The 12265-nt window shown below is 39.9% G+C and overlaps 1 protein-coding gene across 1 annotated transcript in view; it reads right to left on the reverse strand.

The window, feature by feature from the left end:
- LOC139751510 (uncharacterized) overlaps positions 1 to 12265 on the reverse strand; it is an 82359-nt gene that overhangs the window by 41097 nt on the left and 28997 nt on the right. The window contains 6 exon segments of the mRNA XM_071666997.1: positions 5583 to 5701; positions 8358 to 8448; positions 9408 to 9604; positions 10219 to 10265; positions 11446 to 11627; positions 11735 to 11831. Coding sequence (XP_071523098.1) covers positions 5583 to 5701; positions 8358 to 8448; positions 9408 to 9604; positions 10219 to 10265; positions 11446 to 11627; positions 11735 to 11831 — 733 coding nt within the window.

A 12265-nucleotide genomic window follows, 5' to 3' on the forward strand; every position in this document is an offset into this window, starting at 1 on the left:
CCCGCGTTTGCGAGGTAGCGCAAGGAAACAGACAAAAGAAATGGCCCAACCCACCAACATACACATGTATATACATACACGTCCACACACGCAAATATACATACCTATACATTTCAATGTACACATATATATACACACACAGACACACACATATATACCCATGCACACACTTCACACTGTCTGCCTTTATTAATTCCCATCGCCACCTCGCCACACATGGAATACCATCCCTCTCCCCCCTCATGTGTGCGAGGTAGCGCTAGGAAAAGACAACAAAGGCCCCATTCGTTCACACTCAGCCTCTAGCTGTCAGGCAATAATGCCCGAAACCACAGCTCCCTTTCCACATCCAGGCCCCACACAACTTTCCATGGTTTACCCCAGACACTTCACATGCCCTGATTCAATCCACTGACAGCACGTCAACCCTGGTATACCACATTGATCCAACTCACTCTATTCCTTGCCCGCCTTTCACCCTCCTGCATGTTCAGGCCCCGATCACTCAAAATCTTTTTCACTCCATCTTTCCACCTCCAATTTGGTCTCCCACTTCTCCTCGTTCCCTCCACCTCCAATACATATATCCTCTTGGTCAATCTTTCCTCACTCATTCTCTCCATGTGCCCAAACCATTTCAAAACACCCTCTTCTGCTCTCTCAACCACGCTCTTTTTATTTCCACACATCTCTCTTACCCTTACATTACTTACTCGATCAAACCACCTCACACCACACATTGTCCTCAAACATCTCATTTCCAGCATATCCAACCTCCTGCGCACAACTCTATCCATAGCCCACGCCTCGCAACCATACAACATTGTTGGAACCACTATTCCTTCAAACATACCCATTTTTGCTTTCCGAGATAATGTTCTCGACTTCCACACATTCTTCAAACGAGGGAGACAGCGACAAAGTATAATAAAAAAAAAAAAAAAAAAATATATATTTTTTTTTTGCCGCTGTCTCCCGCGTTTGCGAGGTAGCGCAAGGAAACAGACGAAAGAAATAGCCCAACCCACCCCCATACACATGTATATACATACGTCCACACACGCAAATATACATACCTACACAGCTTTCCATGGGTTACCCCAGACGCTTCACATGCCTTGATTCAATCCACTGACAGCACGTCAACCCCGGTATACCACATCGCTCCAATTCACTCTATTCCTTGCCCTCCTTTCACCTTCCTGCATGTTCAGGCCCCGATCACACAAAATCTTTTTCACTCCATCTTTCCACCTCCAATTTGGTCTCCCTCTTCTCCTCGTTCCCTCCACCTCCGACACATATATCCTCTTGGTCAATCTTTCCTCACTCATTCTCTCCATGTGACCAAACCATTTCAAAACACTCTCTTCTGCTCTCTCAACCACGCTCTTTTTATTTCCACACATCTCTCTTACCCTTACGTTACTTACTCAATCAAACCACCTCACACCACACATTGTCCTCAAACTTCTCATTTCCAGCACATCCATCCTCCTGCGCACAACTCTATCCATAGTCCACGCCTCGCAACCATACAACATTGTTGGAACCACTATTCCTTCAAACATACCCATTTTTGCTTTCCGAGATAATGTTCTCGACTTCCACACATTCTTCAAGGCTCCCAGAATTTTCAGCCATTGTACAAAGGCAAAGGGGATAAGAGTGAGTGCTCAAATTACAGAGGTATAAGTTTGTTGAGTATTCCTGGCAAATTGTATGGGAGGGTATTGATTGAGAGGGTGAAGGCATGTACAGAGCATCAGATTGGGGAAGAGCAGTGTGGTTTCAGAAGTGGTAGAGGATGTGTGGGTCAGGTGTTTGCTTTGAAGAACGTATGTGAGAAATACTTAGAGAAGCAAATGGATTTGTATGTAGCATTTATGGATCTGGAGAAGGCATATGATAGAGTTGATAGAGATGCTCTGTGGAAGGTATTAAGAATATATGGTGTGGGAGGCAAGTTGTTAGAAGCAGTGAAAAGTTTTTATCGAGGATGTAAGGCATATATATATATATATATATATATACATATATATATATATATATATATATATATATATATATTCTTTTTTTTTTCATACTATTCGCTATTTCCCGCGATAGCGAGGTAGCGTTAAGAACAGAGAATTGGGCCTTTGAGGGAATATCCTCACCTGGCCCTCTTCTCTGTTCCTTCTTTTGGGAAAAAAAAAAAAAAAAAAAAAAAAAAAAAAAAAAAAAGAGAGGGGAGGATTTCCAGCCCCCCGCTCCCTTCCCTTTTAGTCGCCTTCTACGACACGCAGGGAATACATGGGAAGTATTCTTTCTCCCCTATCCCCAGGTGTGTGATGTCTCCATGGTTGTTTAATTTGTTTATGGATGGGGTTGTTAGGGAGGTAAATGCAAGAGTTTTGGAAAGAGGGGCAAGTATGAAGTCTGTTGGGGATGAGAGAGCTTGGAAAGTGAGTCAGTTGTTGTTCGCTGATGATACAGCGCTGGTGGCTGATTCATGTGAGAAACTGCAGAAGCTGGTGACTGAGTTTGGAAAAGTGTGTGGAAGAAGAAAGTTAAGAGTAAATGTGAATAGGAGCAAGGTTATGAGGTACAGTAGGGTTGAGGGTCAAGTCAATTGGGAGGTGAGTTTGAATGGAGAAAAACTGGAGGAAGTGAAGTGTTTTAGATATCTGGGAGTGGATCTGGCAGCGGATGGAACCATGGAAGTGGAAGTGGATCATAGGGTGGGGGAGGGGGCGAAAATCCTGGGGGCCTTGAAGAATGTGTGGAAGTCGAGAACATTATCTCGGAAAGCAAAAATGGGTATGTTTGAAGGAATAGTGGTTCCAACAATGTTGTATGGTTGCGAGGCATGGGCTATGGATAGAGTTGTGCACAGGAGGATGGATGTGCTGGAAATGAGATGTTTGAGGACAATGTGTGGTGTGAGGTGGTTTGATCGAGTGAGTAACGTAAGGGTAAGAGAGATGTGTGGAAATAAAAAGAGCGTGGTTGAGAGAGCAGAAGAGGGTGTTTTGAAGTGGTTTGGGCACATGGAGAGGATGAGTGAGGAAAGATTGACCAAGAGGATATATGTGTCGGAGGTGGAGGGAACAAGGAAAAGAGGGAGACCAAATTGGAGGTGGAAAGATGGAGTGAAAAAGATTTTGTGTGATCGGGGCCTGAACATGCAGGAGGGTGAAAGGAGGGCAAGGAATAGAGTGAATTGGAGCGATGTGGTATACCGGGGTTGACGTGCTGTCAGTGGATTGAAGCAGGGCATGTGAAGCGTCTGGGGTAAACCATGGAAAGCTGTGTAGGTATGTATATTTGCGTGTGTGGACGTATGTATATACATGTGTATGGGGGGGGGGGTTGGGCCATTTCTTTCGTCTGTTTCCTTGCGCTACCTCACAAACGCGGGAGACAGCGACAAAGTATAATAAAATAATATAATAATATATATATATATATATATATATACACACACACACAGACATATACATATATACACATGTACATAATTCATACTGTCTGCCCTTATTCATTCCCGTCGCCACACCGCCACACATGAAATGACAACCCCTCCCCCACATGTGAGCGAGGTAGCACTAGGAAAAGACAACAAAGGCCATATTTGTTCACACACAGTCTCTAGCTGTCATATATAATACCATGAACAGAGACAGGGAGGAGGTGGTTGGTTAAGGCTGGACACGTCTTGGTACTGACTTCTGGTAGCTCTAATTTATGCAGCACCTCTATGAATGTGTTTTCTGTTGTACAGCATTTCATCAGAATTGTACTGGTTTGATTTAATAAATTCAAGAACTGCCTATACAGGAACTTGTTCAGCAGATGAACAAAGCTTGAAGGTAATGATCAAGTTTTTGTTACATTATACTACACTTTCTATGGCCAATGGTTGAGCTGCTGCTCCTCTTCCCTTCTGGTAAGACTCAGGAAGAATTAACTTTAATAAAGATGGTCACAAACTGAGTGAGAGGTAAGTCTCCTGAAAACAGCCATATCATATCTAAATATGACTAAACATTCAGTATTAGAATATCTTTCGTAATGTTTCTCCTACAGGTCATCAGCGACATACATGTGGATCATCTCTGAATTCTATTAATCTAAGAGTAATCTCTTTCTTATCATTGCTCTATCCATAAAATAAGGATCCATCCAGGATTCCTCAGACTTATCAGAGTCATCAAAGACTTGTTACTCAGTTAAAAATACTAATGAGTAAAGCCTGGACATTCTGGCAAAATGCCTTTAATGCCTATTTTCTCAGCTTCAGTAAAGAATTGCCTACTCTGTCATAACATGCATATCTTTACTGATTTGAAATATCATTCTGCTGTAAAAGAACTGCGTAAGTGTTTTTGAATTATTATATAACTGTCTTGGATTTGAATTATTATATGACTGTCTTAGAGAAAAAATATCGTGCTTCTTTCCATGAAGCAAATTAATGTTAAAATGGGTACTAGATGTGTGTCTGGGGTGGGTTCAATACCTGCAGCCTAAACTGTACTGTTTGAATCATTCAGTTCTCGTACTCACACTGTAGAACACATTTCAATTACAATGCCTAAAATGAGTCCTTCAGAATCTAACAATTTAGTTAAAGAGTTTGGTGACAAGGCGTTCTCTACTTATGGAGCAATATCATTTTGCCAAATATGCAAAAAATCAATGAACTATAAGAAGTACTTTGTTCCTCTACATTTGGAGACTTCTAAATAGGCACAAACCTATCATCTCTGACAAAACTGGTCAACAGAGTATGTTAACATACTATAGTCTTTAGCAATCTCAATTTTAGTTGGATCTGTGCAGGGCATTTGTTGATTCCTCTGTGGAAACTGGAAAATTAGTCGAGTTTTTTTGAAGAAATGATCCTACATACTGGAAAAAGGAAGAGGACACTTATGTTGGTGGTATCCAGAAAATGAAGGGGATGAAGTTACAAACAAGATGATTTGGATCTCGTTGATACAACAATAGATGCCGTGGGAAGGTATACCAACAATGGATTACTGGAACCATTAAGAATTTCTGTTTTTCAATTTGTGTAAAGAACAAGTGACTGTTGTATCTACAAACAAAAGAAAAGGTGTTAAAATGGGAGATTTCAACAAGTTGATAATATTGTTATGCTTTGGTGAAACCTGAAAAGCATTTTTTTTGCCCATTTTTTCAGTTGAGATAATTAATAAAACTCAGCAATTTTTACAACAGAATGATTGGTTAAGTATCACTTGATATGCTAAAAGTGTTGTAATATGATGGATATGTGTATAACTACTGTGAAATAAAATAATTGATGTCTTTTTAGGTTTTAAGTTGCCTTTATTGCGTGTTTGTCTTACCAATTTGCCTGCACTTTCTATCTATCTATATCTCTGAAGCCTGTTCCCATCAGGAGCTCCCTCAAGGGGTTGGCTACAGCAATAGAGTCTCCATAACTAGTGAACTACACTGCCACTTCTTAGCCTTTTATGCCTGCCTTTTCTAAAGAATTTAAATGGCTAAACATCCAAGCTCTGCCTATGACTCATCCATGACTTACATGTGACTCATAAATGACAAACCTTCTAGAGCTACACAAGGACTAAGTGTATCAGGATACCATCCACCCAGCTGACCAAGGCACTCTACTGATACTTGCAACTTGGTGATATCTTCATCAAAAAAGAATCCTGGGTAACACCTGTGTTGGAATGGAAGATTGGATTTACCTTTGTGGAAAATATATAACTAAGCTCACAGTATTACCTATAAAAAAGATGAAATACTGTGCTTGAAATAAGACTATGAGGGAAGAGAAAACTTGAGCTTAGAATATTACCTGTTAGGATGACCAAAGACTGGTTCGAGTAATGCTTGTGTGTGATATCAGAGGTCAAGCACAAAATTCCTAATGAATGGGATAAGATAAACCATGTTCACAGTAATGCTTGTGCATCAAAAAATAGACTAAACACAAAACAATACGAGAGAAACATTTGGGGGAATAATCATAGGGCAGAATAAAGGATATTTATGTTATTGTATGGATCTAATAATTCTCACATTTTCCTTGGAAATAAATCAGATGAATGAATGCTCCATTTACAGTATGGATCCAATATTCACCATAAACTTTCCAAAGACAATCTACATAAATGAATGCTACATTCACTTAATTCAATAAGCATGTATGATACATGATTAAAAATGCAGGCAATGACAAGGCTCTATATCAAGTAAAGCACTGTTGCTACTTGCACAAAAATGAATGGATAACTTTTATTAAGTTTAAAAAAGTTTTATATGGTACATTATTTGTTAGAACATTTTCTCTTTTCTGAATACAAAGCTTCACTTATTATCTCACCACATTCAAGACTGATTATTACCATCATCATGATTTCTTTACTACAAACACAGTTAATTTCATTACCATTATTACTACTGTTATTATAACTGCTGTCAACAGTGCTAGCTGTATTTTGTTGTTACTACTATAAATACCAGCATCATTACAACTGTCAGCACATTATCATTATAATTATTGCCATTAATGTTTTTTATTATTTATATTTATTATACTTTGTCGCTGTCTCCCGCGTTTGCGAGGTAGCGCAAGGAAACAGACAAAAGAAATGGCCCAACCCCCCCATACACATGTATATACATACGTCCACACACGCAAATATACATACCTACACAGCTTTCCATGGCTTACCCCAGACGCTTCACATGCCTTGATTCAATCCACTGACAGCACGTCAACCCCGGTATACCACATCGCTCCAATTCACTCTATTCCTTGCCCTCCTTTCACCCTCCTGCATGTTCAGGCCCCGATCACACATCTTTTTCACTCCATCTTTCCACCTCCAATTTGGTCTCCCTCTTCTCCTTGTTCCCTCCACCTCCGACACATATATCCTCTTGGTCAATCTTTCCTCACTCATCCTCTCCATGTGCCCAAACGACTTCAAAACACCCTCTTCTGCTCTCTCAACCACGCTCTTTTTATTTCCACACATCTCTCTTACCCTTACGTTACTCACTCGATCAAACCACCTCACACCACACATTGTCCTCAAACATCTCATTTCCAGCACATCCATCCTCCTGCGCACAACTCTATCCATAGCCCACGCCTCGCAACCATACAACATTGCTGGAACCACTATTCCTTCAAACATACCCATTTTTGATTTCCGAGATAATGTTCTCGACTTCCACACATTCTTCAAGGCCCCCAGAATTTTCGCCCCCTCCCCCACCCTATGATCCACTTCCGCTTCCATGGTTCCATCCGCTGCCAGATCCACTCCCAGATATCTAAAACACTTCACTTCCTCCAGTTTTTCTCCATTCAAACTCACCTCCCAATTGACTTGACCCTCAACCCTACTGTACCTAATAACCTTGCTCTTATTCACATTTACTCTTAACTTTCTTCTTCCACACACTTTACCAAACTCAGTCACCAGCTTCTGCAGTTTCTCACATGAATCAGCCACCAGCGCTGTATCATCAGCGAACAACAACTGACTCACTTCCCAAGCTCTCTCATCCCCAACAGACTTCATACTTGCCCCTCTTTCCAAAACTCTTGCATTTACCTCCCTAACAACCCCATCCATAAACAAATTAAACAACCATGGAGACATCACACACCCCTGCCGCAAACCTACATTCACTGAGAACCAATCACTTTCCTCTCTTCCTACACGTACACATGCCTTACATCCTCGATAAAAACTTTTCACTGCTTCTAACAACTTTCCTCCCACACCATATATTCTTAATACCTTCCACAGAGCATCTCTATCTACTCTATCATATGCCTTCTCCAGATCCATAAATGCTACATACAAATCCATTTGCTTTTCTAAGTATTTCTTACATACATTCTTCAAAGCAAACACCTGATCCACACATCCTCTACCACTTCTGAAACCACACTGCTCTTCCCCAATCTGATGCTCTGTACATGCCTTCACCCTCTCAATCAATACCCTCCCATATAATTTACCAGGAATACTCAACAAACTTATACCTCTGTAATTTGAGCACTCACTCTTATCCCCTTTGCCTTTGTACAATGGCACTATGCACGCATTCCGCCAATCCTCAGGCACCTCACCATGAGTCATACATACATTAATGTTTTTGATATCAAATATTATCATTATTATCATAACCAGTGCTGCTAATACTTTCTTTCATCACAATAAAATGCTCTGAGAGAGAGAGAGAGAGAGAGAGAGAGAGAGAGAGAGAGAGAGAGAGAGAGAGAGAGAGAGAGAGAGAGAGAGAACAGCATGAAAAGAAGAGGTATTACAACACTGCTGAGGTAATTGACTCACGTGTAGTTGACAACAGTGGTAAGTGCATTCTCCCAATTCCAAGGGCTGCGGCTCATATTACCTACTGGTTCATATGGTGGGTCCCAGCAGCCTGTGGGAAAAACCCAAAAGTTAGTAAAATCTTAACAAATGTATGGTTTATGCAGTGAGCCACAATTCTTATAAAAATGGGCATGTCTTAAGTGAGGAATGTGTGTATATACAAGCATCTGAACTAATAATTAGTACAGCACAGGCGATGGTTTAGATACAAATGAATCATGTGGTATCCCCAGGGAGATTCACTTTTCATTTAAACAAGTAAAAACTGACAACAACATTTCTCCTGTTTTCAGACTTTTGAATTTCTGAACTAACATATGTTAGGGTCAGATGAAGGATATCTTAAAAATTCTATCAGCCTTGAATTATGTTAATTATTGCTGAAATTGCATGAATCCTGTCTTTGAGAAGTTTTATCCTTTCATATCTCTGACATCTTATTTACCCTGAGAACTCACCTCTCTGGCAGTAGCCACAACAGAAAAGTCTCTAGGCTGCAATATCCAGACACACTTCTCTAGCATGTTGCATCCTATGAGTATGGTACTACACAAAACTAATGAGCATACAGTACACAGCGTAATTAATCTATGAGTGATATAATGAAGTGCGATAGACGAAAGAAAATAATGAAACAGTGGTGTACAAATATCATGTGATGGGAGAGGTATGGAAGTGGGTAGTCACAGTCTCATGATAAGTTCATATATCTCCATGACATTATTAGGGTAAAATGAAAGGTGGCAATAGAGGCCATATCTATGTATTCTTTGAAAAAGGTTGGCAGAAAGCCCTTGAAATGAAAATGTCAAATACTGAGAGGTTCTACACAGACCGTGAACATCCATAAGACGATATTACAGGTAAAGTACAAAGATTAATACTACAAAATCCTAAGATTTGAGAAAATAAAACGTAAAAGCTGACAAGAAATAAGCACAATAAATGAGGATGCTCAATTACTCCATACTGTGCTTAATGACACCCAAGTGGAAGAGGTGAACTTACCAATCAGTCCTAAGTGCTGACAGATTGCAACTGTAGCACCATGGCCCTGTAGTTGTGCTTCCTTAAAGGATGGACCATCCGTGAGTGATGATGGAACACTTAAAATTCTCCAACCGCCTGAGGATGATGGTGCCTCGGCTGCTTTCACCATATCAGAATCAGGATCATATATGGACAAAACTGTCCAATTTCCCCTCCTGAAGAGTTGGACATCATTCTGTCTAACTGTACATGCTCACTTTAATTCAAGCCCTACATTAGTAATTCCTATTATTCTTATCAGTTTCATATAACTTATCAGTTATTCACCATTTATCCAACATCTTTCAATGGTCACAATAAGACATACCCTATTTACTTTAACAACCATTTACTAAATCAGGAATGATATAAAATAATGCATAAACAGTGGTCTCTTGCCTTCTATGATTATATCAACTAAGGTTTTATGCATGCCCTAGAAAAATGTGTACCATTTTACCAACCACGGCATAAAGTTTTGAGAATCCACAAAGTGTCACTGGCTATTGCACAATTTCTAATCCAGCTTCTAGTATACAAGGGGGAGGCCAATCATTTTTGCTGACACTTTAAATGACAAGAATGATAAATTTCTTTGAATTTTTTTTTTTTTGATAAACCTTGTCCCTTAGACCTCTTAAATTTATAGAGCTCAGTCATTTACAGGTTTTTGCCTAATATAAAAAAGACAGGCACACATATAATTATACTCACCACCTAAAAATTCTTACCTAAAGAATTAAGTGTGTAGTAAGCATCACAAAATAGATGGCAAACAAAGACTACTTACACATTGTTTAGGCCAACCATGACATCCACTGGTAGCTTTTCACCTGCCTGCAAGAACACACTGATAATCACAGAGCTTCCCGATATATCATTTGAATATTTTAAGGTGCCTTACCAATTAAGCAATGCACCAAAAACTAACTTTGGAAAATGAGTGCCTTTGTTCTACAATGCTAGTGTATCATGTTGCAGAGTAAGATTCAGAGCATTTTAGTTTATTCTGGAATATCATATATGGCAATAGTGGGGAAGGTTATGAGTAATAAGGAAGGTATGGGGTTAATCATAAAGAAATGTGAAACATTTGTGAAAACTTATCAGAGCTTAAAAAATTACACCTTACCTCCTTAACAGTTCAAATTCATCTCAATATTCAATATCTTATCAAAAATAAGTAAGATACACCCAAGATCAAGTATAATGTTAACTTTTGAAAAACATTAAAAATAGCTGTTAGTGACCTAAAAGATTATCTGATATATACTCGCAGACACAAATATCTTTAACTCTTAATAAGAAGCCCAAACCTAATGAAAGTGTCACAATAACACTCCAACATGATTAATGACAATCATGTAGCCAGGCTTTGGACCCCCTTGGAGAGAAGGCACAGTCTCTGTTCATCCATGTGGCCAGACATCACATAGTGCACTGAGGGTCCAGTTTTGCATGTTTCCAGGCTATGGACTGTGCCACAGAATTACTGTATATGATGTGGCAACTATGGAACAATGTCCCTTGAACCCACAACCTTCTCTTCCATGAGCCATTATCTTTTTAAGACATAACTTGTTTCCATGTGTCAAAAGTGGAGGAAACAAGGAGAAAGGGTAGACTAAATTGGAGATGGAAGGATGGAGTGAAAAAATGTTAAGTAATCAGGGCCTGAACAAGTAGGAGGGTGAAAGGTGGGCACAGAACAAAGTGAATTTAAACAATGTGGTACACAAGGGTCAATGCGCTCTCAGTGGATTAAATCACAGCATATGAAGCAGCCAGAGTAAACTATAGAAAGGTCTGTGAGGCCTAGTTGTGGATAGTGAGCTGTGGTTTAGGTGCATTACACAGGACAGCTAGAAAATGGATGTTAGCAAATGCTGCCTTTCTTCATCTGTTCCTGGAGCTATCTCACTGATGCAGAAAATAGGAATGAAAAAACTTCTTTCCATAGTATCTGCATTTTTTGTGATCCAAGGAAAATGAATCATACATATCATTCAGTACTTACACTAACAGCAGCCATATGGACCAAAGAAGTAAGGGTATTGAGGGTGTCTAGGTTCTGTGGGTAGGCCAGTGATGACCCTTCAGTGTTACAGTCGGCTAAGGCTAACTTGTGGTCATCAACCAAGTCAAATTTTACTTTGTAGCAGAGGCCTTCATACTGTGTGTAGTTGACTGGACAATAACCTAGCAGGAAAAAGAAAATATGTGAAAAGGATTTAAAGCATTCAGGAAGATATGAAAAATAATCATATCCAATGTGGACATCAGTAATGGTGGGGAGTATAACTTGCCTGGCCGCATACACATGGAGTACGTAGTGGTGTCACTACATGGCACGTATTTCCGGGACTCACTGCTAACCACGAGACACTCCATAGCATAAGAGGCCTGTGGAAATTGATTACTATGTACTGCATATGTTCCTGATACACAGTGCAAGGAGTCAAACATCATATTGAGGCCACACATCTTGTAGAGATAGGCCTTTTTGTCTGTTTTCCTGGAGCTACGTTGCTGAAGCAGAGGGTAGCAATGCTGTTTCCTGTGGGGCAGGGTAGTGCTGGGAAAGGATGAAGGCAAGCAAGTATGAATATGTACACATGTATATATGTATGTGCATGTGTATATGCTGATATGTATATGTGTGTGTATATGTGCATGTGTGGGCATTTATGTACATATATAAACTTCCCACGTATTCCCTGTGTGTCGCAGAAGGCGACTAAAAGGGAAGGGAGCAGGGGGCTGGAAATCCTCCCCTCTCGTTTTTTTTAAATTTTCCAAAAGAAGGAACAGAGAAGGGGGCCAGGTGAGGATATTCT

The sequence above is a fragment of the Panulirus ornatus genome, chromosome 11 (assembly GCF_036320965.1).
Source record: "Panulirus ornatus isolate Po-2019 chromosome 11, ASM3632096v1, whole genome shotgun sequence".
NCBI classification, from domain to species: Eukaryota; Metazoa; Arthropoda; class Malacostraca; order Decapoda; family Palinuridae; genus Panulirus; species Panulirus ornatus.